The sequence below is a fragment of the Canis lupus genome, chromosome 9, assembly GCF_048164855.1.
Source record: "Canis lupus baileyi chromosome 9, mCanLup2.hap1, whole genome shotgun sequence".
NCBI classification, from domain to species: domain Eukaryota; kingdom Metazoa; phylum Chordata; class Mammalia; order Carnivora; family Canidae; genus Canis; species Canis lupus.
Genome location: NC_132846.1, coordinates 14,363,073 through 14,390,683, shown reverse-complemented (window position 1 = coordinate 14,390,683; position 27,611 = coordinate 14,363,073). Strand labels below are relative to the sequence as shown.

Below are 27,611 nucleotides of genomic sequence, written 5' to 3'. Positions count from 1 at the left end.
CTTCCCTTCCTTTCTTTTCATGAATAAAATGAACTAAAAACACTCTATAAAGGTTTCTTTTTTTTGGTTTTAAATATTATTTTGTGGTACCGCCTAGGCTCTGTGTTCATCTGAGTTGCATTCAGATTTATAAAACAAAGACATCTTCAGGCAGTCCCCAAACTAAAGATTCCAACTCAAATCTACAATATTTGAGAAAAGCAATTTATGTTTTAAAAATGGAATTGGGGTGCCTGGGTGGCTCCTCTGGTTAAGTGTCTGACTCCTGATTTCAGCTCAGGTCATGATCTTAGGGTCTTGGGATGGAGTTCCGCATGGTACTCTGCGCTCAGCGGGGAGTCTGCTGGAGATTCTCTCTCCCTCTCCCTCTGCTCCTACCTGCCCATGCACATGTGCCCACTCTCTCTCAAAATTAATAAATAAAAGTCTTTAAAAATTGAATGGAACCTGAATGCAATTGAGAGGGAACAAATGAGATGTGGCCGAAACCAGTTACTCTCAATCGGTCCAGGAAGTTTTGTCAAAAACCCACAGCCCGCTCCCCTTCCCTTGCCAGTAGGAGCCAACACTCAGAAGAAAGCAGATACAGAGTGGGCTGAGACAGCCACCAGCCAAGTGGCTGACTCAGTTCTCCAGTTAGAGAAAAGAGGCCACTTTGGTGGGGATCACACTGAAGAGGCACAGGCCTGTTTTGAATAAAGTCTCGGCTCTTGAGCCGGGAAGCCCATGAAGGTAGGCACATCAGCAGAGCTCCAGAAGACTCTGCCCTGTGATAAGGACCAGAGAGGGGGACACAGCACCAGAACTCTGGCATTAGCCTCCCATGGTTCTCAGCAGCTTGTCACCGAGAGAAGCTAGGGAGTGACAGCCACATCCGTACTTGTGTTTCCTATAGCCTGGGCCGCTGGCAGGGGCCCGGGGGACTCCCAAGGCATCTGGGAACTAGATTGGGATACCAGTGTTCCAGAGGTTCCTGTGAAGGTCTGGAATGGGCCTCCATTCCAGAAGTCCATCTCCATTCCAGAAGTACATCAGAGGCCTCTCAGATAAAATGACTAACCAAATGGGGCGATTCAAAAGGCATCTTTTTCTACTGATAAGAGCTAGACAGCAGGAAGGATACATGGATATGAGCCCTTTGGAGAGAAAAATAAGCCCATGTTGTTGGGAGACTTGACACCTACTGGTCCCATGCCAGTCCAAGCACCGGGGACTCACCACAACTCCTGCCAGAGCCTCTACCTGCCTGATTCCGCCATGCCCGGGCCTCCCCCCACATTCTCCACCCAGCTGCCGAAGTCACCTTTTAAAAAGGGAAAATGAAATCACGCTCCCTCCACAGCTGAAAATTCACCAGCTCTTGATCTAATTTCATACATAAATAAAATAAAATAAAATAAAATAAAATAAAATAAAATAAAATAAAATCCACGGAGCAGCAAACTTCTGTGTACAGTGGGCCACTCAGTATTTTAGGTTTTGGCTGACAGGGCAGCTGTTGTGCTGTTGTCCAGGGTGGTGGGCTATGCCTGCGGGAGACAGACAAGTCGCCTAAGGGAAGGAACAAAGTTAAAGGAGATAGTTCCTCTTGGTGACTGTCACGCAAGTGTGGAAGTTGACACAGATGATATACAAAGAATGGGTAAGGCCATGTTCCAGTAAAACTGCATCGGGCCCCCAGGCTGTACATACCAAGTTCTCAGTCAGAGTCTTTGCATTCGCTCTCCCTTCTTCCTGGAATACTTTCTCTTCAGATTTGTGCAAAGATGACTCTAAGTGCTAGATGACTCGGGAAACAGATGAAGAGTATACTTGGAGACTCAGAAAAAAAAAAAAAAAAAGCCCTAAAAATGAGAAAGTATTTTGGAATGAATTTGATTTTAGATATTTTCCCCAGTGGGGACTCCTGGGTGGCTCAGTGGTTGAGCGTCTGCCATTGGCTCAGGTCATGATCGTGCGGTCCTGCTTCTCCCTCTGCCTATGTCTCTGCCTCTCTCACTGTGTCTCTCTTGAATAAATTTAAAAAATCTTAAAAAGAAAAATTAGATATTTCTACAAACGTATTAAGTAGTTGTCATTGAGGTGGGGGGTAGGGTGATCAGAGCTTTGTTGACCTTCTTCACACTTATTTTAAGCCTCAGTTGGCTTTTTAAATTTTTAATTAAGTGGGGGGATGGTAAGGAGAGAAAAACACCATAATTTTGATATGTTCCAGTCTTAGTGCAGCCTTGCTGATGTGGCCTTCTTAGGGGAAGATTTCTCTGACCAGTAACTTGAGGACGCCCCTCCACTGCATATCACATTCTGCTGTTGTATTTTCCCAGAGCACTTAATCACCAGGTGAAATTATCGTGCTTTACTTATGGGCTTCCTTGTTGACTGTCTGTCTCCTTTTGCATGTAGGCCTCCAAAACCCAGGAATCCTGTCTTTCTTGTTTACCTCTGTAGCCTGCCCCTAGTGCAGTGTGTGGCACAGGGAAAGCATGCAAGAAAATATTTGTTGACTGACTAACTGATTCAATGAATGAATGTCTGGCTGAAGGATGTAAGAGCTAAAAGTATTTGAAGAATGAGATGTGATCCTAAGTGAAATTCTCTGCTTGACCTTCATGTAGCCTTAAAAGAGACTCAGAAGTCAGGCTGGATAACTGAGCTTAAATCAGTTTAGGCAAAACTATATTTGTCAACAGAAGAATTTGGACCAAATCAGATTTGGTTGAATGTTTTGAAACTACATTATGGGAAAGTTGTTTAGCTCCTTATTATCTTCTGTCAGTTTGGTCTACTTTCCAAAATGTTTACTTGTTTTCTTTCTGCTTTTTAGATTTGTATTAACTTTTGGCTTATTCTCTACAGAAAGATAATGTAAACACCCAACAATGAAAAAATTATTGAGAAAATCAGATTTCCTTGAGTTCCACTCATGAATTTAGAAACACACTTAAATATGCAGCACGCTCATTCAGTGGATCGCAAACATCTGATCTGTGTCAGATAGCATGGTGAACATGTCCCTGCCTTCAGACTTCTGGGAGAAATAGAGGTAAAACACACCAAAAAAAAAAAAAGAAAAGTCAAGTTTTGATAGGCACTATTAAAGGAAATACACAAGGAACCGAGATGGGCAAAGCCCACATCTGTTAAGGGTGATAAAGAAGGCCTTTTTGAAGAAATAAAATATAGGAAATGATAAGAAGAAGCTACCTTATGTAGGGTAGGGAAGAATGTATCCCAAGGGGAAGATACCACATATGCAGTATCACGAGGTAGGAAAGAGCTTCACTTGTTTCAAGAACTGAAAGAAAAGTGTGACTGGATCACAGTAAGTGGAGAAGACAAGGCACAATGATGACTTAGTCACTGGGGCTTTGTAGGCCATGGTCATGAATTTGGACTTTTAAAGGCAGGGGTTTCACAAAGGGGAATGACGCCATCTTGCTTATGTCTAAGGAAGATTTCTCTAGCTTCTATGTAGAGAATGGATGGTTGTAGGGCAAAGTGTAAAAGAAGGAAGACATGAGAGAAGGCTGTAGAGACATGATGGTGGTCTGGACTGGTTATGGCAATGGAGACAGGGAGCAGAGGAGAGTTGGAGTTACAGATTGGCAGTAAAGGAGTTGTCGGTGAATCTGATGCAGGAACTGAGAGTACACAGTCATATCGATCCATGTCCAATTGGGAAAACAGAAATCTTTCTAGGTATTTCAAACAGAAGGAATTCAACTTGAGCAGTCAGTTACAAATGCTGGATTAGAGGAACAAAAAAGGGAAGGTGTGGTAACCTGGAGGTAAGCATCTGCAGGAAGTCAGGACCAGTCCTAATGCTGGAGGGGAAAAGGGAGGTGGTGATGGTGTGTGACTCTGGGAAGCTGCTGATGCTGTTGGAACTGGCCACTGCCCCAACCACGGATGCTGTTGCTGGAACTGCTGAAGGCTACCGGAGCCCTTAGCTGCTGGTCACTGCCACAGCCACTGCCAGAAGCTTTTAACAAAGGGGAGGGTGTCTCTCCATCATTTCATCCAGTTTCCCACCAATGCTTCCCACTGGCAGCGTCTCACTTGGCCAGCTGGCAAGGGAGTCTGGGAAATGCAATTCACAGGATTCCAGCCACCTCCAACAGAGCACTGCACAGAATGACAGGATTGGTACTTGGCACTGACAAGCCAATGACCAGCACATGGAAGAATTAGAATGTAGGAAAAACAATCCCATATCCTTTATACAGATATATTTCTTTGTTTTTACAAAACCGATATGTGCCCATTAAAGAAAAATTAGAAACTGCAGACAAACAATAGGACATAAAAAAACTTTCATATTCCCACTTATAAATAATTATTAATAACATCTTGGTCTCAGTCTCTCTCTTCTTTTCTCTCTCCAAAAGGGATTCTTACTCTACATTCAGTTTTGTAACCTATGGTACTAAATTTATGCAATAGACATTTGTTGGACATTTACTTTGTTCCAACTAGCTCCCAGTGTTGAATATTTATGTTTGACTAACATTTTCTTATTATAAATATAAAAAAAGGATCATTGCCTGAAAACAAATTTGCAATTTAAGAAAACAGTTCATGAAGCATACAATTGTAACCTCCAATTTGACTATTGTGAGATTATTTGCTTAGGTAGATAGATAAAACTAATTATTTTTACAGAAGGTAAGATGTCAGGTCTTTCCTCATCCTGTTCATTTCCTCTGTCGGGGAGAAGAAAACACAATTTCAGAGCTGGAAACGTGCAGTCTGGAAAGGGAGAGGTGCTTAGCCACAGACTATACCGGAACTGTACTGCTGCCCCATCTGTCTAGTCTTCGTGAGTCAGATTTTTGACAAGAAAGCAGGTCCTTTGGAGTGTACAGAAGGGGTGACACCGAGCCAGGGTGTCTTTAAGAGTAGAAGCTATTTGTTATGGCGACAGGACGACCATTTCTCTGGGGTCACCTGTTAGAATGTTTCTCAGCACTAGTAGCTGAAAACCGTGACTTGAATTGGTTTTTAAAACGAGGAAATGCGTTATCTCACATTCTCACATAACTAGAAGTCCAGAGGTAGGACAGATTCCCAGAACAGTAAGATAAGCCACTCAGTGATGTCACCAAGGTCCCAAGTTCTTTCAACACTGTGTTCTGCCTTCCTCCGTGTTGGATTCATCCTGACACTGGCTCCCTTCATGGTGACTAGATGGCTGCCAGGGGCCACAGAGCTGCATGTTGCTTTTCTCAACATTCAGCATAAAGAAAAATAGAGAGACCTCTCCCTCCACTAGAAATTCTTTTCAGTTTAAGCAGACCAGGGGTTCTCAATACTGCTACACATTTAAATCATGAGTGCTTTATTAATTATTTATTTATTGCTATTTCATTTTAATTGATTTTTAAATTAATTTATTGCTTATTAATTTGTGATGGTCATGATGATGTATTATTTATTTACTTGCTATTTTGACCTTTAAACTGCTGGATAACTAGGCCTTATCGCTGGAAATACTAATTTATTAGTCTGGGGTGGGCCCTGGCTGGAGGTAGTTTTTAGGAACTCCCAAGTGAGTCTAATATACAGCCAGGAAGGAGAACCACTGGATTTGGCTGGTTAAGGTCACCTGTTCACCCACTGGCCTAATGGTTACCAGGGTAATGTCAGGAACCGATTGGCTTAGAAAAGTGGATCTCAAAGTGTGACCCCGACCTGCAGAAGCAGTTACTGGGAACCTGTCAGAGATACAAATTATTGGACCCCATCCAGAGCTACTGAATCAAAAATTCTGGGGGTGGGCCCGGTAATCTGTGCTTTAGCAAGATTGACAGGTGATTCTGATGGATGCTAAAGTTTGAGACTTAGACCAATTGGTCTCCTTCTCTGGAGCTAGGCAGGAGGTAAATATGTGAACAAAATCAAGGTCTGTTAGAACAGTGAGCCCCAGGTCGCTGGAGTCTTTGGCGCCTCCTCCTTTCATAGTCAGGCTGGAAGAGGGAGGAGGGAGGAGGGATTAGTGACATGAATCCTAGAGACCCCTGGTTGTACAGTGTCTCTCAATGGTGCCACCAAGGCTCAGCCACCACAATGGGTTGTTAGGATGGGAAGAAGACATGTTCTGTAGGTATCCGTTCCTTCTTATCCTGGGGAATTACTGGAAGTTTCTGCAGGAGCCCAAGGGATGAAAAGACTGTCTTGGTCTACACTTTCCTGAAAAGACTGTGAACTCATTTCAACCACCGTACAGAATAAATACTGTCCTCAACAAAATGGGAAAATCACTTAGGAAGATTGGGTTTGATAAAAATACAAGATGTTTGTTTCTTTCCTCCCTGTCATGCATTCATTATTCATTCTTACCCACCCTTTAAATATCACAGTGTAGTCCACAAGATCCCGGAAAAGAAAAAGGCCATTCAGTAAAAACACAGGAAATCTGAATACAATAAGGACTTTTGTTAAAAATAAAGTATCGATATTGGTTCATAAATTGTGACAATATGCTATATCTGTATTAAATCAGATATAGAGGAAACTGGGCATGGAGCATATTGGAACCCTGTATAAATCTGCACAACTTTCCTGTAAATCTAAAACTACTCTAAAATAAAAAGATCTTTAAAAATATAATACATTAAGATGTGAAATTCTGACGAATGAAAACACTTTTGGAAAAGGATCTATGAAATTAAGCATAAAAATTCTTTAAAATACTCCATATTAATATAAACCTGATCCTGCTGTATTTTTAAGATCAGTATCATGTTTTTAGCAAGAGCAAATACTTTTAAAATATTTTCAGCTTTCGCAGGAGTTGAATTGGAAAATATTAATGAAGATTCCTGATATTTCACACCCCAGAATCTGCACATGGCCTGAATTATCAAAGAGCAAATGAGAGAGGTTTAAGCTTGTCCATATGTTAGAACAATTAAGAACCCATATAGAGCGCCTGGGTGGCTCAGTTGGTTAACGCTCCATCTTGATTTCAGCTCAGGTCATGATCTCAGGGTTGTGAGATTAAGCCTGTGTCTGGCTCTGTGCTGGGTGTGGAGCCTGCTTAAGATTCTCCCTCAGCTTCTATCCCCCTCTATTAAAAAAAAAATAAGAAAGAAAGAAAGAAGAAAGAAAGAAAGGAAGAAAGAAAGAAAGAAAGAAAGAAAGAAAGAAAGAAAGAAAGAAAGAAAAGAGTCCATATAGAAAGTCACTTTCTTTGCCATCCCCCTAGACCTGGAAAGGAGTAGGATGGGATGACTCATAGGGAATGGCACATAATCATATGCATCTTTCTCTAAACCCAATTCGTTGCAGTGAGCTGTAGCATAAATTCCCTTCAGGAACTCTCCTCTTGTTTCACCAGCTCTATTTAAATTAAATGCACTTCCTGTATCCTGAGGGGTAAACCATGCAACCCAGTAGACTGAGGTGTGGTTTATTACGAAGGACTACTTGACTGCTGTTAACAGACTATATCACTGGATTTATGTGGGATTCCTGGAAACACTGGGCCATAATTGGTGTAATGGAGCAATGAGCAAATCCTAATTTGTAGTTTGGACGTTTGGAAGATTACTCTTATTATACTTGACTAATTTATGCACCAAATATCAGTACGGGAACCAATCATTAAAATTGTCATTGCAGGTGAGAGTGTTATAATTAAGAGTTATAATGAAAAAGAGTATTTAAGGGAAAAATATTGCTATGCCAAGCAAATGGTTCAAAATGATTTTTTCCCCTAATATTACCACATTGGAATCTCTCTGATTTTGTCCAGTGTTGTTATACTCTGTTACTGTGTGACTGGGACAAGTTCCTTAGCTTACATCTCCTTTTCATCATCTTCACAGTGTGGAATAATAATAATAATAGTACCTTGGTGGTGTCATCAGAATTAATGGAAGTAGGGTTTGTTAATACTTTAGCACAGTGCCTGGAATGTGGTAAATGTTACACATAAGATAGCCCTTGGCCACATTAAAATTATTCAATGTAGTGATTGACCTCAATGTGGCATGGCAAAAACACAGGAGATGAGTATTCGGGTAGCAGCTAGGAGAGGGGGAACCTCAGGCACAGCCTAACGCTGAGAAGGCAGAAGAAATGTAGACAGTGTTCATCAGAAATAAAAAAGGAGGGCACCTGGGTGGCTTAGTCAGTTAAGTGTCTGACACTTGATCAGGACATGATCTCAGGGTTGTGAGATCAAGTGTCTAAGATTCTCTCTCTTCCTCTGCCCCTGCCTCTGCTTCTCTCTCCTTCTCTTAAAAAAAGAAAGAAAGAGAGAGAGAGAAAGAAAGAAAAAGAAAAGAAACAAAAAGAGATATAAAAGGACTCTTCCACTTTCCCCTATTATTGGTGGGAATGTAAAATGTGCAGCTACTGTGGATCATAATTTGGTGGTTCCTCAGAAAGTTAAACACAGGATTACTGTATGACCTAGCAAATCCACTCCTGGATATATATCCCCAAAGAATAGAAAGCAGGTACTCAAATACTTGCATATGGATACTTGTAACAGCATTACTCAAAATAACCCAAAGCTGGATACAACCCAAACGTCTGCTGGCTTATGAATGGATAAACACAAGTGGTATATCCATACAATGGAGTATTATTCAGCCGGAAAAAGGAAATAATACTGATACATGGTGCAACATGGATGAACGTGGAAAACATGCCAAGTGAAAGAAGTCAGTCACAAAAGATCACATATCTTATGCTTCTACTTATGGGGACTATCCAGATTGAAAGCAGATGGGTGGTTGTCAGGGGCTGGGGGGAGGTGGGAATTGGGAAATAACTGTTTAGTGGGTACAGGGCTTTCGTTTGGAGTGGGAAAAAGGTTTTGGCACTGGAGAAAGGTGGTAGTTGTACTCATATGAAAGTACAAAATGCCAATGAATTGTTCACTCTAAATGAGCTAATTTTATGTTTTGTCAGTTTTACCTCATTTAAAAATGAGCAGGGTGAGAGTGAATGTTCTCTTTGTTCTAGTTGAGAAGACAGAGGCATTCCAGGCTTCCTCTCCCACTTACCAGAGACTCCTTACTTCAGAGCTGATGTCCAACCCCTCTGGGCCTTGGTTTTCTCATCTGTAGGGAAAGGAAGTTGGACAAAGTGGCCACTAGGATCCCTTTCAGTTCACACTCTAAGGCAAAGAAATTCAACATTCTTCTTTCTTCCTGACTCAACCACATGCTTGAAAATGACTACATCTGTCCTGCAGATGTACACTAGAAGACGATATTATTGTAATTAAATGACATGGAAATTAATTTGTTTTGATTATTAATATGAAGAATATTTTAATATTATTATAATGCCACCAATTAATGGACAAATAACAAAAACAAATGTACTTTAACACTCGGCTTGGGGTTTGCCACTCTGAGGTTCAGCCTCCGAGCTTGCACACTAGGCTCCAGCCTGTCCGTGCCCCTCTGTGTAACCGCACGCTGTGCTTTCTGCCAGCCACAGCGTCTCAGGCTCCTTTGCCAAGTGCATGGTTGGCAGCTCCAAGTGGATCGGGGTGGGGAGTGGGGGGAGTGGGGGGGTGGGGTGGAGGGGGGGCCCTTGACTGATTAATCAGTGCCTTTGCTGAGCAGGAAGGGTGGCAAGGGATTGAGTACCCTCCTAAACTGCCCATGTCTTGCAACCAAATAATCTAGAACGGTTTAAGGCTGTCAGTCACTAGAACTTGTTTACAGACTATTGCTCTAGTTACTAGACCAGTAGCAACTCTCCTCTAAAACTATTGAAACATTACTTGCCTAGTAAGCCTAATTTGCCCAGTCCTGGGATTTAAAGTCCTGGGTCAATATGTTCATTCTGGGAGATGGACACACAATTTTCTGTATTTTGCTGACTGCCACTTTCCCCACATGCTACTGCAGATTTCCAGCCCTCTATAAATTCCCTCTGAATTATTCCTACGAGTGGCAGGTGTATCTACAGAGAATTTTCAGTTAGAAAAATTTCAGCCAGCTACTGAGGATTATCTGTCATTTCCTCCTTTTTTCATTCGGGGATATCTATTTCTAAGGTTTACAACAGACCCCAAAGCTGCAAATACTGCAAGTCATGGCCTAGCAAGTCTGCTATTCAGGCCATTTCAGACCACATCTCTCCTGGTTACCCCACTATCTGTAATGTCCCCAAGGGGAGATCACTGAATGGGCCAGAGCAGTTCCTGGCTATGTGGGGGGACAAGCAGAAGTGGCATAAGGGCTTTCTCCCCTTTTGGTATGGCATCTCCATTTCCCTCCTTGCCATAAACGAAGTCAGTCCTTCAGCTTTCGCTTTAGGTCTCCTGCTCCCCATGGCTGGATGGGGAGACAAAGTCAAGAGACAAATAACCCTGCAGAATGCCTAACTGCTTCCTTCACTGGCCTCTGCAGTTTTGTTCTGGACCAGGCTGGTCTGCCAGACTCTCTTCCAGCGCTTCTCTTTGGGGAGGTTCCTCAGATCCTCAAGCAAATAGACCCTTCTGGTAGCCTCTCAGAGAAGTCCAGACATGTCCAAAACCATCACGGAGATAACCATAGCTCAGGTTTGCACATCAGCTTCGAAGTAACTATTTATTAGGCACATATTAGGTGCCAGGGGCTGGGGGCGGGGGGGCGGTGTCCCAGGATGATGGGCTCCTGTCATCACAAAGCTGCTGTAGAAATTCGGACAAGAGCTCCTTGAGGCTGGCCAAGTCTTTACTCCAGTTGGTGCAGCTCCTCTTGAAAAGTCATGCTAACAGTGCCAGCTAATCACCATCCTGGCAGAGAACCTCCTCTCAGTAAAACAGAAGTTTCACCACAGGTTTCTTACTGACTGCTCCCTCTTGAACATCCCCCAGGTTCTTTCTCCACCAAGGGTCCCTGAGTGCTTCTTTCCATCATGTAGCAGCAGCGCCTTTCCTATTCTACTCTTTATTCTTGGCTTGGATTTCATTCGTCTCTTCCTTTCATATCTCTCCCTTAGCATGCAGAGCGGAGAGGGCTTTTGGAAGGAGAATAAAAGTGAAAAAGCTGTGGAGGGTTGTGTACAAAATACATGATACCTGTAAAACTTGTTCATTCCTTTGTTCAACTGAAATGAAGAACCTGAACGCAATGTAATGTAAAATTTAAAATATGGAAATGACTTTGCATGCAATTTAGGAATCTTTTCCCCCTGATTCTAATCTCTGGTGTTTGGTAGGAAAGGGAATGAAAAACCCATAAAGCAATCAGCTTACCTTTGAATAACTAAAAAAGTCTTTTAGGTGGTGTCCATCCCTCCTGAGTAAAGTGTAGTTTCTTGGAGAAAAGGTGAGATTGGAGACTAGAATTTAGTGTGTCTTTTGGGGGGTATACTTATATGGCTGTTACATGAGCATGTGATTAATTCTGAAGGCAGAGGTTCAGAACATCCTATTTTAATAAGAAGCTTGAAAGAGAAGTGGATGAAAACATGCAGCGAAGCAAAATACAGCATTTTCAGGGTTCAATCAGATAATATCCAGCATTTCTTCATTGTACACATCTCCTCCTCCTCTCTCCCGTCCCCCCCCCCCCCCCCCCAGGGAGAGGACACAGGGCTTTGGGGGGTGGGGGTGGGGACACGAGGGTTAGGGGAATGTTTAATTTTCGTTTAAACTGGATTTATCCCACTCTCTGAGTGGCTTGAGTCTCCTGACCTGGGTCAAACAGCAGATGAAAGAGGAATAAGGCAAGGCACCAGGTAAAGCTAGACCTGGATCACTGTTCAACACACGTATCTGTTTCTGAGTTTGTTATTCTGTTCAAGAGGTGACCAGCCCAGACCGTGGCAGTAAACTGTGCTAATTTCATTTACATTTTCAGAGTTGGGATCCTTCAAGTTTGTTATGGGCTTTTATGCAAAACATATGCAAATCGGTAGCATTCTAAAAATTCCGTATGTTTTCCAGTCCTTTAGTCACAAACAACCGAGGCTGGCGCCGGGCAGCGGTAGTCGGGGAGTGGGCGCCGGGCCGGGGGCGGGGCGGGGGCCGGGGGCGGGGCCGGGGGGCGGGGCGGAGCCGCGGCCTGGGGCGGGCCGGGGCCGGGGCGGGGCCGGGGCGGGGCCGGGGCGGGGCCGGGGGCGGGGCCCGTGACGCGCCGAGTCGGCCGGCTCCGGGGCTGGACCTCCGCCTCTCCCCGCCTGGGGCCGCCGCGGCACCAGTGGCGGCTCCGCATCTCCAAAAGGGGCCCGCCGACTCCTCGCTGGGCCAGTCCGGCGCTAGGTCGTGGATCCCCGCGCAGCTCCCACCGGTCTCGGAAGGGGAAGGGATCCCGCCTCCCAGAGTTTCGAACAACTTTCCCCTCTCCCTGGCGCGGCGGTGGCTCGGGGACCGTGGCCGCCGCAGGTAGCTGAACCCCGGGCCGCGCTCCCCGCGCCTCGGCTGCGCGCGCGCAGGTCGCTCCGGGTCTCGGTGCACGCTGGGGATCCCCGAGCTTGGCTCTGAGGGCGAGATGCCCCTGGGACACATCATGAGGCTGGATCTGGAGAAAATCGCCCTGGAGTACATCGTGCCCTGTCTGCACGAGGTCGGCTTCTGCTACCTGGACAACTTCCTCGGCGAGGTGGTGGGCGACTGCGTCCTGGAACGCGTCAAGCAGCTGCACTGCAACGGGGCCCTGCGGGACGGCCAGTTGGCGGGGCCGCGCGCCGGCGTCTCTAAGCGGCACCTGCGGGGCGACCAGATCACGTGGATCGGGGGCAACGAGGAGGGCTGCGAGGCCATCAGCTTCCTCCTGTCGCTCATCGACAGGCTCGTCCTGTACTGCGGGAGCCGGCTGGGCAAATACTACGTCAAGGAAAGGTCCAAGGTAGGACGCGCGGGCTCCCCGCCGCCGCCGCCGCCGCCGTAGCGCCCGGGGACTGGGGACCTTCGGAGCCCGTGTCTGTTGCCTTCGCTGGGCTGCGAGTGAACTTTAGCTTTTAACCGACGAGCAAGAAGTCAGTCCGGGTCCCCCTCCCCCACCCCGCCTCCCAGCGAAAATCCGTGCTGAGGGACTCAGGTGTATGATTACCATGACCTTCTGTTAACTGAAACAGTGGGTCTCGTGGGTGGTACACACCGGGCAAGCTGCGGTTTTCTGGGCTGGTTTTAATCCGTGGAGGTTCCCAAAGGTCCAGATGAGGGACAGGTTATTGGAAACATTGCGTATGATGGGAGACACGTGCGAATTCATGATATTAGATGTGTCCACTTTAAAAGTCCCCTAATACTGTACCTCATCTGTGTTCAGAGGGTATTCCTCTTAAAGAATTCTGGAGACAGTTGTGATGTTTTTCAGGGTGACATTTGGTGTGTGGAGTTTGGCAGATGTGACCAAGTTTGACCTGAGAGAGAGTAAAGCTGGTCTGCACTTTTGAGTGCTGCCCTTGGCTTGGTGCTGCCCTTGGCTTGTTGCACACTACTAGACGGGCTCCCTGGCTGAGCAAAATCTGTCCTGCTGCTGAGCCCTACGCCACCACCTTCCCTTTCCGAACTATCCATTGGTGGAGAAATCTACCCAAAACAACCAGTTAAGTGATGGGGAGAGTGTAGTCAGGTACCTCTGGAAAGAAACCCTGTTTTTGTTCACCACAGCCAGAAGTGACTCCCTGGGTGGTAATTTATCTTGGAAACGTTTCCAGGTAGATTGGCAGAAATATGGGAGCCGTGGTACCACGATGTTGGTCTGTGTATGTTACTTTGGGATAGTCCAGCTACTCAGCCTTTTCTACAAATGCTAACCCGGCCATTCTCCAGTGGCAGTTCCGAGTGATTTGCACTTTTATTGCAGACTGGTCAAGGTGCACCCAGAGCCGTAGAAAACTTTAGCACAGGAGGAGGCAGGGCATGCTAGCATGAGAAGAAAGGTGCACCAATCTTTAACAATATCTATACCATTTCTCAGTTTAGATCGACCCTTTGATAAAACATACCTTTATTGTCTCATTTGTCTCATAGACCGAGGGGATACTTTTAGTAAAGGGCAAGTGAAAGACTGAAAATGGGTAGAAAGGACCCATTGGAGTGGGGGAACAGAGTAGAGGAGAAACACACGAATATATGCCTTTCAAAGCCAGGAGGACATGAATAGAATGTCTGAAAGCACTTGTTAATCAGACGCAAATAAAGTAAATCTTGGGAGAAAATGCTGCTTTCTAAGTTTTATTTTGATTTGGGGAAAACTCAGCTGCCTGGACTCTGTACAAGATTGACATGGAAGTGTTTTACTCTTTTATCATTTTAGTGATTAGAAAGCCATTTGTCTTGGTTAGTTTTGTTTTTGCACTGAATGACCTTGCCTCCTGGGGCTGGAATGGGGGGCGGGGGGGGGGGAGGGCTAGCCTCAGTGTTACAGAAGTGCTTGTTGCCTCAGTCTGGAAGAGCAGATGGCTTCTTATCAGTTTTGCAAGTTTCATTGCAACTCAGGTGCTAAGAATTTTACCCCCAACGTTCTAGGAACGTAATTTGCTCAGAGGGAGGTCAGGATTAATTGGTAGAAAGTCGTCACTAACAAATTTGAAAGTTAAGTATTTGTATTTAGCTTTGACTAGAAATTGACTCCACAGACTGGAGGAGAAACACTGTATGTCTGGGTAAGGAAAAAGATCTCTAGATAAGATTCTTCAGTTATAGATTATCTTCTGGGTAGAACAAATAGCTTCTCAATTAACCCTTTCAGAAGGTGACTGAATTGAAAGGAGAAAAGTCATCTCTTGTCCATACCTAGATTTCTGGCTTTTCTTGAGCTGTTTTGGCACAAAGCTTTTCATTCCTGTCCTTTAGAAAAATCACCTCTAGGTTGGGCTATTCCGTGGCCAACTGGAACCAGCTGTAAACCAGACTTGAGCCAACAATTATTAAGAGTCGAAGATAAAAAGTTTGATTTGTTTGTATAAAGAATTCTCCCTCGCTTTGTGGCCTTGGGTCTTAATAAAGCATGGTAGAAATGCAGTGCATTTCTGTGTGATTTATATTAGTTTCACGTTAATTTAACTTTCTTCTTCTCTTCCCTCATCTGAGTGCCTTACCCTATCCTCTTCCCAGAGTAGTGATATAAACCCAGTTTCCTGCTGCATTCACTGAGCAGGCTTTCAGTAGAAACTAAATTTTTAAAAGGCACAATTTGTGCATTTATTTCCAAAGTTTATTTGCAACGTCTTAGCATGGAAAATTTCAAACACGTATATAATGTACAGAGGTGAGTGGAATGAATTATGCTCCTATGACCCATTTTCAACAATCACCAATTTACACGTTTGGTTTAGACCAGCTGTTTTTTTTAGGTATTTCTTAGGGTTATGGGTGTCAACCCGTTCATCCTAATTAAATACTTTTCCTTCTTGGACTTTTAAAGGTCACTGAATAATGCAAGAATGTCCTTTATCTCAAATGAAGCAAAAGCAAAGGCATTGCCACTTGATGGGATGAGCACTGGGTGTTATACTATATATTGGCACATCGAACTTAAATAAAAACAAGTTTTGTTTTTTGTTTTTCTTTTAAAAAGCAAAGGCATTGGGAATAAAATAGAAATCTCTATGTCGGACCTAAAGTTGAAATTGTGGAAGAGTGTGGGAAGAAATATTAAAGGCTTCCCCCTTCCTGCCAAAAAAGTTGTCACCAGTTAGAATTTATCTGCCTGCCATTTGTTGGCTAAAACTCCAAGGGTGCTGGGGACCCTCTGGGGAAGTGGTTTCCTAAAATGTACAGCAGCATGGCGCCCCCTAACTTCCAGCATGGTCATCGCTTTCAGGCTATCAAGAGATTTCTTATCTATTATACTCCCTTTCGGAGAATTTAGACCATATCCAAGATAAATATTGGTCATAATTTGCTCCTTTTGCTTTGGCTGCCTACATCTTGGAAATGGCTCTTTTCCAGAGAACGTGTAATTTATGGAACTAAATGTTCTCTTGCTTGAAGCATCTCACTGTAGGCTCACTATTTAGTAACTTTAAGAATAATAACTTTTTATTGAGCAGTCTGCCCCCTCTGGCACTGTGCTAAGCACTTTATAAACACTAGATAGTTTATAAACACTATCTCTCTGACTTAGTCTTCAGAACTACAATCTTCAGCAAATTGAGTGATGAAATCATTTCCCCAAGGTCAGAGTGAGTGGTATGCAGCAGTTTCTCCTAGGTGTTAGGGGCTTAGGCTCAGGAACTCTGTGGCCTTAGGTAAGTCCCTTACTTTTCATCAAGTGTAAAACAAGGGGTAATAATACCTTAAAGCTTTTTGGGGGAAGGAGCATTAAATAAGATAACATACATAAAATTCTTAGTGCAATTCTGTGCACCCGAGAATGTTACAAGGCTCTAGGTGGACGATTAGAATTCTAACCCAGATCTGACTCCAGAGTTTGTGTTCTTGACTATTCTACTTTTCGTCCTTTGATTTGCTCAGTGGTGTTCACTCTGTGTGGGGTACTGGGCAGGGGCTGGGGATACAGAGGTAAACAGGCACAACCCCTGCCTCAGAGAGCTTCCATTCCCTTCTGCTTTCAAATTGTAAGATCCTGTAGTTCACACTGATTAATTCTCGAGCTTAAAACAGCAAAAAGACAAAACCCAAACATTGAGGAAGAAAGGGAGCGACTATGTTAATGTTCTCCTACTGTTACTTCCAGGAAAAGTATTTGCCAACAAGACTGGTTGTTAGGATCCCTGACTGGAGAAGTTCCGGACGGTGGGGTCACAGGAGTTGTGTTGTGAACAGAGACCTCAGTCCTCCTGAAGCAGTACAGACAAAAGATGACAGGGATAAGTTATGAATAAAAGAAAATGTATTGCAAGGTGGTGGGCTTGTTCCCCTGCTGCTGAGCAGTAACAGTTGTGGCCCACCCTCCTCATGTGATATCAGGAATATCTTTTACTCAAGGGAGCTGATCATGGTTACAAGCTACTTTAAGCAAAAATGGCATCTTCAAAGATCAGGGTATGTCTCAGGACGCAAGTGCAGGAAATGCGATCAGGGTTCACAGAAGACTGGGGCCATGAACTAGGAACCAGAAAGTCCTAAGGACAGCTGGTGTGGTAATTGTTTTCTCCAGAGTTTTATGGCCCTCATCTTTGCTTCTCTTCTTGTTCTCTTCATTTCTGCTCCACAGTCTACTCACCATCTAGCTGTGGCTGCCTCTCCATGCATATGGCTCAAGAGGGCTGCCCCACGATGGCCACCTCAGCCTCAGTTGAGGTCAACAGAGACCTGACTGACATTCTAGAATCCCTTCATTCCGTCTTCATTCTGTGGAGTAAGTCTGATGGCTTCTTCACCTTGCCCCAGGGGACCTGTCAACCTGGGCTGAGGGTGGGAGTGGGGCATGTAGAATCCTATGAAACAACAGCTGCCAGAGCCCACAGAGGGTCCAGGCCTTAGAGCACGGTGTTGGAGGCCTAGACATCATGCATGGTGGCTCTGTAATTAAGATCTTAAAAGTCTGTGAATAAGGTATTTTAGGCGGAAGATTCGCTGAGTTTGAAGCACCGGAATATCTTGTGAGGATGTGAGGAATTTCTATAAAAGGTTTTGAGTTTAAAAATAACTTAGCTCCTGGAGGAAGGATATTAATTCAAGGAAATAATTTATAGGGTACGGCCTTAGTGACAGGGAAGCAGGTTTCCCCATTGGGTGAGATTTCATAATGTTCTTGGTTGATTTTGTAGAATGACACTTAGGAGCAAAGAAAGAGCAGTAGGGAGAGGTGTGTTTATGTTTACCTTGCAATTTCTTTTGTTCAGTTTTGGGCCCCTTGCCATTCTACCACACTTTATCTGCTTGCTGTAAAGTGGCAAATCAGTGATTATCGGTTTAATTTATTCACAAATCATTAAATGCCTTGCACTGCAGTGGACCTGGACATGGACAGGCAAAAGGAGGTGGAAAGCGATTATGAAACTACCTAAAGAAGAACACTGAAAATAGGGTGGAGTGAGATAGTTGTCACCAACTTTGCTTTCTCTTTTTCTGTTTTTTTGTTTTGTTTTGTTTTAAGATTTTATTTATTTATTCATGAGAGACAGCATGGAGAGGCAGAGACATAGGCGGAGGGAGAAGCGGGCTCCCTGCGAGGAACCCCATGCGGGTCGGGACTCATCCCAGGACCCTGGGATCACGACCGGAGCCAAAGGTAGACGCTCAACCCAGGTGCCCCTCTTTTTTTGGTTAAACGGTCCATTCGTGGACTGATTTGTCATTTTTGTTTCTCTTCTTTGGGCTTTCGACGATTTTTCTGTTTACTTAAAATAAGATGTGACCAAAATATACTTAAAATAAGTGACCAAAAATACACAGATCTTTAATGATACAGGTTTTTAGAGCTAGAGACGTATGAGAAATCACACCTATCCAGTCCATCAGTCACGCAGCAGGTAAGGTGTTTTTATATTTGGAGAGATGAGGTCTTCCGCAAGCCCTGGGGAAGGGATCAGGGTGTGTCTTGGGCCTGAGCAAAGGGGCTCTAGACAGGGGCTCTCCTGGCTCGGCTTGCTTTGTGAGTGAGTGGACTAGAAGGCAGGGTCGTTAGGTTAATTCAGCCACATCAGCATGTGATCTGGGAATTTTAAATACACCTGTGACTTAAAATTGATGAACACCTTCAGGTGGAATTATGTGCCTTTGACCTTTGGGTGTCCTGAATTATTTCGCTTTCTGACCTTACTCAGCTCAAGCAGAATTTGTAAATTCCTTCCTGTATCCTGACTCTGGCTAGACAAATTTCAAATGTGTAAATAACAAACCGCCTTGCAAGTTACAGCTCCATTCTGAAAACACCCCATGTATGGAAGATTTCTCTGCCGAAGCTTAAAGGTGGGGTGGAGTTTAACTCGTAATGAGCAGAGCACATCGGAGAAGCATCTCTGAGCACCCCAGCATCATCATGCACTTGAGGATAAAACTTGCAGGACCTTGCCTGCAGGCCAGGTTTGCTCACTTTGGCAAGGACTCTGCCTCTGACACACCTTTGTGGCCTTGGGTACATTAAGTGACATTGTGACCCAAGTCTGTTGAGCACCAAGGAGCAGCTTGCAGGTTAGCGCTATGGAGAAGGTTATTAGTTCTTTGTTAATTATTACAGGAACAGATTTGGTAATTCCTTGGTAGTATCCCTTTGTAGTTGGTAACTAATATTGCTCTAAGAAACGGGTGTCGTATTTTTCTAGTGTTTGTCAAATGCTGACGTTCTGACAGTAATGATAGTTCAGATGCATTCTGCTGGGCAACTGCCAGGGGTGCCCAGCGGGTAGTGGAATCCAGAGGCCCTGGAATTGTAAATGCGACAGACAAATCATTTTATGATGCCAGACTAAGGAATTCGGTTTGGCGGATTGCCAGGAGCCGTTGATTTGGCTCCGATTCAGAGCCATGTGTCTCTTTGCCAAGCGAGATTAGTTAGCTTGGTTCATTATACATAGAATTTATACCCTGTTTCCCTCGATTATTTCAATCTTAAACCAATATGGCACTTACTTTAATTTTGTGTCTTCTTTTGACCATGATTTGTGGGTTACATTTCTGTTCCTGTTTCGGTTTGCTGGTCCTGACTGAGGGTTATAAGTTTCACCCCCTCCCCCAACTTGGTCCCAGCCTTACAGACGTGGGTTTATAAGCCTGTAATGCAGGCTTTCGGGTCTTGTACCGGATTCATCCAGCAGTACCTCCTTACTGAGGGTCCCTCATGTTCTGTGCCCTGTTAATACCTCCTTATTAGGCCAAACCAGCTTTTTTTTTACTTTAGGAGATGCAGTGATCAATGTTTCTCACGTTCTGGAATAAATGTGCCTATTGCACACGAAGTATTATTTTTCCTTCCAAAAATGAGGCCAAAATGCTATTACCGTATTTTTAAAAGCCCTAAGATACAAAGGATCAAAGACTGTGATCATAGTCTTGTTTTCTTTTTTTTCACTGGGAAGAAAACAAAATGAAAAACTCCATTCCAGGTGTCCGTGACGTCTATTTCTGGTTCTGCTGGGGGAATGTGAAGTCGTTTTGAAGCATTGAGGATAATACTCTTTTGAGCTTTGCTTGCAAGTGGTAAGGACATACTGTTTTAAACAGTCTGAACATCTTTGGGTGCTCGCTCTGTGTTGTCCGGACACAACATGTAGAACCAAGTTTCTGCCTGTTTTTTTTTTTTGACGATTTTTTTTACTCATGAGAGACACACAGAGAGGCGGAGACACAGGCAGAGGGAGAAGCAGGCTCCATGCAGGGAGCCCGACGTGGGACTCGATCCTGGGACTCCGGAATCATGCCCTGGGCCAAAAGGCAGGCGCTAAACTGCTGAGCCACCCAGGCGTCCCGAGATTTTGTTTATTAAGGAGTCTCTACACTCAAGGTGGGGCTCAGACCCAAAACCCCAAGATCAAGAGTCCCATGCTCTACCGACTGAGCCAGCCAGACGCCCCTACACAAAACCTTTTTAAAACACAAAATAGCGAATACTCGGGCCAGAGCATGCAGTATTATTGGTCCAAATTTGGCCTATTTTGTACTGTTTTGGATTTTTGTTTTTGTTTTGTTTTACATTCACCATGGAGCCTCAAGTTTTGTCTTTTTTTTTTCCTTCTTTCCTTTAACTAAATTTTGTCTTGCTTTCATAGTGGGAATCCCTGAGGAGGGAATTATTTTAAAGAGACTTATTTTAACCATAAATCCCCTGCCTTTGTTTCTTGTTCTCCCTGTCATCCATTTTAATGTGATTCTCCCAGAATGTAAGTAGGCTAAAACCCAACAAGAATCCTGTCGTCTCCATGCTTTCAACAGACCCAACTGTGCTCTAACACCATTGTCTACTGTACGTGCTGCGAACGCACTTCTTACCAGGTCATTTAAGGCCCTCCCCGTCTGACCCCCCTTGACCCCATCTGACCCTTCTACACTCACTCTCCTGCTGACTGACTTCCTTCCCTCCCACTCCCTGAAATGCTAGAAGCTAATTTGCCAGACACACTGAGCTCTGGGCTATTTGTCTCCTACTCTTCAGCATCCATCTTTGTGCCTTCTCCATGAGGCCTTGCCTTCTGCTCCCTGGAGAATAAGTGCCTGTATTTACCTCCTTCCTTTCCCTGCCCTCCGTTTACTTACGAATTCTTGAAGGCAGAGACTGTTAAGCAGATACTTTCAGGGCCTGGAGCAGGTCTCTCCCAATTCACAGGTGCCTGATTTAATTTCATCTTCAAACAGAACTTTGATTTCAAAGGATGGCAGGGTGACAGAAAAGCTATAAATATTTTGTTAGGTGAAAAAAAAAAAAAGAGCTTTTGCAGTATGGCCCCTAATTTGATATCAAAGTGTTTCTATATTTTATTATGTTAAACATGCTATGAAGGAGCATCCGAGAGACAAGACTTTGGCTTTCTAAAGGTTTCTTTTCTCGGTTCTGAAATTTTATTCTCGGTCCCAGAAAGTCCCCAGGTCACACCTGGATCCTGGCAGCTCATACAAACGGGCCTGCTGCAGAGAGCCCCCAAAAAACCCAGGGCCATGAACTTAGAACCCTGGCCTCTGATCCTGGCTCCCTGGCCAGTGGTGTCTCAGGACCTCAATCTCCACTTCTTCTTCATGAATGAGATGGATTCTTATTTTTATATTTTAGTTTAATTTAGTTGGTACTCACTACTAGGCCCAAGGTTGGGCATTTTACATTTCATGCCATCTCGTTTTCCAAGCCTTGCTTTCCTCATCTAGAACATGGATACGATCCTATTTATCGACCTCCAGGGTTAGAGGGAATTAAATGAAAATTGAGACTGAATTTCCATCTGAGAGGGCAAATCCGGGCTCTCAGTGCTTCTTATTTGATTCCCGAAGAGCCTCCTACCTGCAGTCACACTCCACCGCTGACATGACCGTAATCCTCAGCAGTGCTGCAGGAGTTACAATTGGAATGTTTCCTGCCAGCTTTAGGCAGCCCCCCGCCAAGCCTGTGCCAGAAACTGCCTGAGGGGTTCCTCTCCCCTCCTGCTGTGCCCACCACCTCCTCCATCTACCCACCACCCTCCCCTAATTAGCCAGTGCACTTGACTCATCACTCCGTACCTTTTATCATCTAGGGTGAGGCACGGCACAAAACCCCTTGATTTTGCCACAGGATAGACCATGGTTCTCAGTGTGGTTGTCAGACCAGCTGTATCAGCATTGTCTGGAAACTTGATGTAAATGTAAGTTCTTGGGCCTCTCCCCAAACCTAGTGAATCAGACACGCAGGAGTCCTGCAGGTGATTCTCACACATGCTCAAGTCTGAGAAACACTGAGTGAAATTAGTACGAGGAGGCTGAACACCGAGTGGGTGTCAGATCTTCCTACACTTTGTTAGTAAGAAAATCAGAGTTTAATCGTTCGATCCGATCTGAGTTTATTCATTGCTAAAACGAAAACACACAAGGGTGTGCAGTTTATTTGGAAGATGGTTGAGAAAAACCCACCACCTGTAAACATGTTAAGACATTTTTTTCCTGAGGCGCCTGGGTGGCTCAGTCGATTAAGCATCTGCTTTAGACTCAGGTCATGATCCCAGGGTCCTGGGATCGAGCCCTCCCTGGGGCTCCCTACTCGGCGGGGAGCCTGCTGCTCGCTCCCTCTTCCCTCTTCCTACCACTCCCCTACTTATGCTTGTGCTCTGCTGGATAAAGAAATAAAATCTTTTTAAAAACTGCATGTTTTCCTATTATCTTGTGTCAGTAAACTTAAATTTGCTAAGAGCTCGAATTGGAGCGAAATTTGGAACTGATTTCCTTCCGTTGACGTTCAGTGCCGGGGGGGGGGGGGGGGGGGGGGGGGGGGAGGAAGAGTCTTTGTTAATGTCTGCAGGATATTGCCTCCCTCCGTGTGTCCAACAGTCTTGCAGAAAGTGTGAGCTGAAGGCACCAGGAGAAAGGGGAAAGGATCCTCCGGATTTGGGAAGCACTCAGTGCGGTGGTTCCATGCTGACTATTAAGCGCTCCCTGTGAGGACCGTAGGGAAGCCTCTGGCCTCTGGGGAGCCTCTGGCCTCTGGGGTCGGATGGCTACCCCCTGGGACACCGGAGAAGGCCGAGATGAGCAGCTCTCCGGGGGTGCGGAGGAGAGTGACCGCAGATCCAGCTTGACGGGAATCAGCGATAAGACCTGGTGGAGGTCAGAGAGTAGCTGCTGCTTGGCCTTTTCTTACTTCTTCGGCATGGAGGCCTTTGCTTCCTAGTTAAAGGTTTGGGTCTGTATCTGGTAAGTCGTAAGAGTCATTGGAGAGTCATCCTTGTCGCTCTACCTTGGAGTTAAAGCGGTCACTCTGGACATTAGAGCACCTGTTTTCACTTAACAGATGCTTCCTGATATTTCAGAAGCAGTGTTCAGTGGTGGAAAGACCACGCTTAGTTCTATAATGTTCCATGAGTTTTGGTTTCTGCTTGTATATATCATGGAAAGAACATGGGGACAGTTAAATTAATGATCCCTGTCCCCTCAGTTCAGAGCCAGGCACTCCTTTCTGGTCCCCTCGCAGTTCCCCAAAATAGTCAATACTCTGCTCTCAGAGGAGCATTTTACTTTCTACCCCTTCAAGTTATCCCTTTGGATCTCGCCCCTCCTCTAGGGCCTAGGGGGTCTGTACCCAGCATATTCTAATTACCATGATCTTAGAAAGTTCTGTATTCAGTGAATTCCAGTTAACACGGTAGTGCTGGAGTTGTCTCCTAAACAAGCTTTGTGCGTGAGCAAGGAAAATTTATCTCATCCCTGGGATTCCTTTGAGTTGACCAGGTGCCGCTCCTGTTACGAAAACACTTGTATTTCCTTTATGATTTTTTTCTTAATTGGTCGTTTATCTTCTGACTTTGAAACAAGTCCAAAAACCTTGGCTGGTGTTGACCTGAGCTGACAAGGAAAGGTCCAGAGACGCTGACTTCCTCCTATAGAACCTGAGCAGAGCGGCCTGGGGATGACTTGGGCTAATTGTTGAGCAATTGCATGCAGAGCAGATTAGGGGCTCTGCTGGGGCTGCAGAGAGTTTAGGGCGGGAGTGAGTTTGTCTTGCAGCGGGAGGAACTGAAGCCAAGACCAAGTGGACAGCTGGTACTCTGCGCCAGGATTCAAAGTCACTTTGCTTTGCCCTGTGCTTTTGTTAACCCCTCCCCCCCTACTTTGGAGTTTTCCTTCACAGACTCAATACCAAGCACGCTTCTCTTTCACATTTTTTTTTTTTTGCACTTTGCAATTTCCTTGATTATGGAAGGGTGAGAGGGATTCAGATACTTCAAGTACAAATGAAGATCTCTGTTCCCCCGAAAAGGAGTGACTTGGTTAATGCCAGACATTAGGTGAGCGTGACTTGATGAGGACAGCCCCACACTCCGTAGCCAGACTCACTGGGTTCAGAAAGCAAGGGACCTAACCTCCTCATGCCTCGGTTTCCCCATGTGTCAAATGGATATAATGATGGCTCCTGCCTTATGAGGTTATGAATATTGAATGAGGGAATATTCATGAAGCATATAGAATGGTGTCAGGCAGGTAGTAACCATTATACAAATGTTTGTTCAGTTAATAAACGTTTACTGAATGTCACGAATGCTAATTCCAGCTAATTTGCTGTGTGTCATTTCTTTCATTGAGCAGATACATTTTTCCAGGTACCAAAAGGCACATGTAAATAGGAGATCTGGCTTCCTAGAAAATTCTCCGACTTTATTTTATCCGGCATAGTTGCAGTGTCCCCTAATTAATACTCTGAAAATTCATTGGGAATAGTAGGTAAAGCGCTTGCCTGGTTTTTCTTAGCTTAAGGATATTGTTTCAAGACATTTTTCCTGATGTGTTTTGATCGGTAATTTTTTTTTTAATTTCCCATTTATAAAATCTTGTCTTACCAACTACATGTGAGTTATCATGGATTCCCTTATTTTAGAATTCATGGCAGATGAGAAGTTAAGGACGGCCACACTTAATTCTGTGACAATCCTGCAAACCACAAACATTCCTGTTTTCTGTTATTCCCAGAGCCTTTGGAGGGCTGCAGGTAAAGTTTTGTTTTTCTGAGAAGTCTGCTTCACACATCAGAAGTTAAGTGTTGGGAACCCTGGGTGGCGCAGCGGTTGAGCGCCTGCCTTTGGCCCAGGGCGCGATCCTGGAGACCCGGGATCAAATCCCACGTCGGGCTCCCGGTGCATGGAGCCTGCTTCTCCCTCTGCCTGTGTCTCTGCCTCTCTCTCTCTCTCTCTGTGACTATCATAAATAAATGAATAAATAAATAAAAAGAAAAGAAGAAGTTAAGTGTTGTGAGTCCCTACCCCCTGTTGCCTTACTCATGAATTTGCTTTTCTATGCAAAGAAGATAACTAACAGGGTGGGGCAGGGGGTGTAATGACTTCTGCTGAGAACCCGTGAGCAGCGTGACTCCAGGCTGCTGGCTGCAGGACATTAAACGGGAGGGCGTGTGCAAAGTGCCACCTGGCTGCACAGGTCCTCAGGACACGGCTGCTCTTAGCGTGTGGAGCAAGGCGTCGGGAGGGATCCAGTTGGACGCCCCTCTTAATGTCCTTCACCCTGAGTCTGGCTGACTTTTGCGGATCTCCTAAGTGCAGGGAAGCCCTTCTTCAGAACACTTCTCGGTGACTCGGGCGGTGGGGGGGGAGGGCTGTCCTGTGCCGGTTCCCTCCGCAGTCTGCCCTGCGGTGCGCTCGGGTGTGGGCTGGCTGCCACCCTCACGCAGCGCACGTAGCCCTGTCACTCAGCCGTCACCCTGCTGGCCCGGAGCCAGGCCTCGGGGGAAGGGCCGCCTCTCCAAACCCAAACAGCCTGTATTGATATGTCGGTGCTCCTCCGCCTGTTTACTGTGCCTAATTGCAAAGCTCTGGCTGAGCCCTCTCCGAGGAGAGGAATTAACCACAATTCAGAAAGGAATGACAATAGTTTCTTAAATTCTTGGCCTCAGCAGAGTTTCAATGGCTTCTCCTGGGAGAATGATTCACTCAAGTTCATGCACGAAATGCAGGATTCCCTGGAGTAGGATCTAGATCTGGTACAGAGTTTACAGGCCTGTGACTCTTACGGAGACGTGTGTGTGCGCGCGTGCGCGTGTTTCTGGGGTGGGGGCGGGAGCCTAACTCTTGAATGTAAGAACCCCAAGGGGCGCTGGCATCTGGTAAAACTGCCCTCCCTGAGCTAGGAGAATTAAATCGAAGGTTCTAGAGTCTGGGTAGTTGTTGATCGTTTGGATGATCCCAAAGCGAGGACCAAACTCATAGTAGAGCAGCAGATCGAGGGTGCGGATGGAAGTCTACCTGGGGACAGGTTTTCAAGTGAAGCTGGTAAATTCCTGCCTTTACAGGCACGATGCTCTCACCTGACCTGAAAAGGGGTGAACTCACGTCACCAGAGCCACTGAGAGTTGGTTATGCCTCTTTACTTTTCATTTTCAGAATTACCTAAGCTCTTGCATTTCAACGAAATTCATGCAAGGCGGGTGGGGGGGGGAGGGGGGTGGTTGATGATTATTGCTCTAAACCAAAGGTGAGGTTTTGTGTAGCAACGTTCTGGGTTCAGGAGGAGGCTTCTAAAACAAATTTTTTTTATTATTATTTTTTAAGAAAGCCCCATGTACAGTGTGGAGCCCAAGACAGGGCTTGAACTCAGGACCCTGAGATCAAGAGCCAGATGCTTAATGGACTGAGCCACCGAGGCACCTCAGAAAGAGGCGTTTTTAGTGTGGATTTAGAACAAGGGAGGAAGACAGAAGTGGTTCTCCGTGTAGAAATCAAATAGCAGAAAACATTTTAATGAATAACGTGAGGTTTGTTAAAAGGATTACTTACCTTACAGTTAGTTGTATTTGACTGGTGTTCTGACTCCTGTGAATTGTCTGGTCAGATACTGAAACTTTAGGAAGGGGAACATGCTCGTTGGCCAAGGCTCACGTTCCCCACCAAGAGCATATTTCCTATTTTTTTCCTCATTTTGCTACATCAATCTTTAACTAGAAGCAGAAAAAGGAAGGAAATAGCTAGGTTTGCTCTTAACCAACAAGACAGATAACAAGCAAGATGCCAAGATAACTAGTGACAGTTTGCAGAGTTTCCTACTTTTTTTCGAAAGTACCTACATTTAACTGAATAATTCCTTTACGCCGATCTAGATGAAGTTAGAATGAATGTAAAAGGTTCTAAAGCCCTTTTCTTGTTCATGAGCAGTTCATCACCACCTTGAGAGCTTGCTTTTCGTTGTTGTTTTTGTTCAACTTCAGATAAAGGATGGGACTGGCAGCAGTGGTGAACTTTGCAGGGTGACGTTTTCTGGAAATCCGTGGAGAAAGCTCTGCATAGTTGCCTTTATCTTGTAAAGATGTCTTACCGAGTATTGGACAGTAGGAATTTTAAGTGACGGTCGTGGGTCCCACAAGGTATCCTTGAAGATTATGTACCCCTGAACCAGGAAGAACCAACATGGGGGAAAAGGCTAAAGCAGTCATCTCAGTTTGCCTTCCTTGTCCTCTGGATTTAAGTTCCTTGCCCTTGCAAAGGGTTTTTATAGTTCTGTCAGAGCCAAATGGAAAATCATGGAAAGTGAAATCTTGGCTTAATTTATATTTTATCTTTACTTTTTTTTTTTTTTTTCAAAGAACAAAACTTGGAAAGATCCTGCTTCTTCCAGTCTTTCTATC

The 27,611-nt window shown here is 44.9% G+C and overlaps 1 protein-coding gene across 1 annotated transcript in view; it reads left to right on the top strand.

Moving 5' to 3' along the window:
* Nucleotides 1-12,061: 12,061 nt before the first annotated feature.
* Nucleotides 12,062-27,611, top strand: part of EGLN3 (egl-9 family hypoxia inducible factor 3) — a 28,074-nt gene continuing 12,524 nt past the window's right edge. The window contains exon 1 of the mRNA XM_072838227.1: nt 12,062-12,803. Within this exon, the coding sequence (XP_072694328.1) occupies nt 12,447-12,803 (357 nt within the window). The 5' untranslated portion in view covers nt 12,062-12,446. The remainder of the gene's footprint in view (nt 12,804-27,611) is intronic.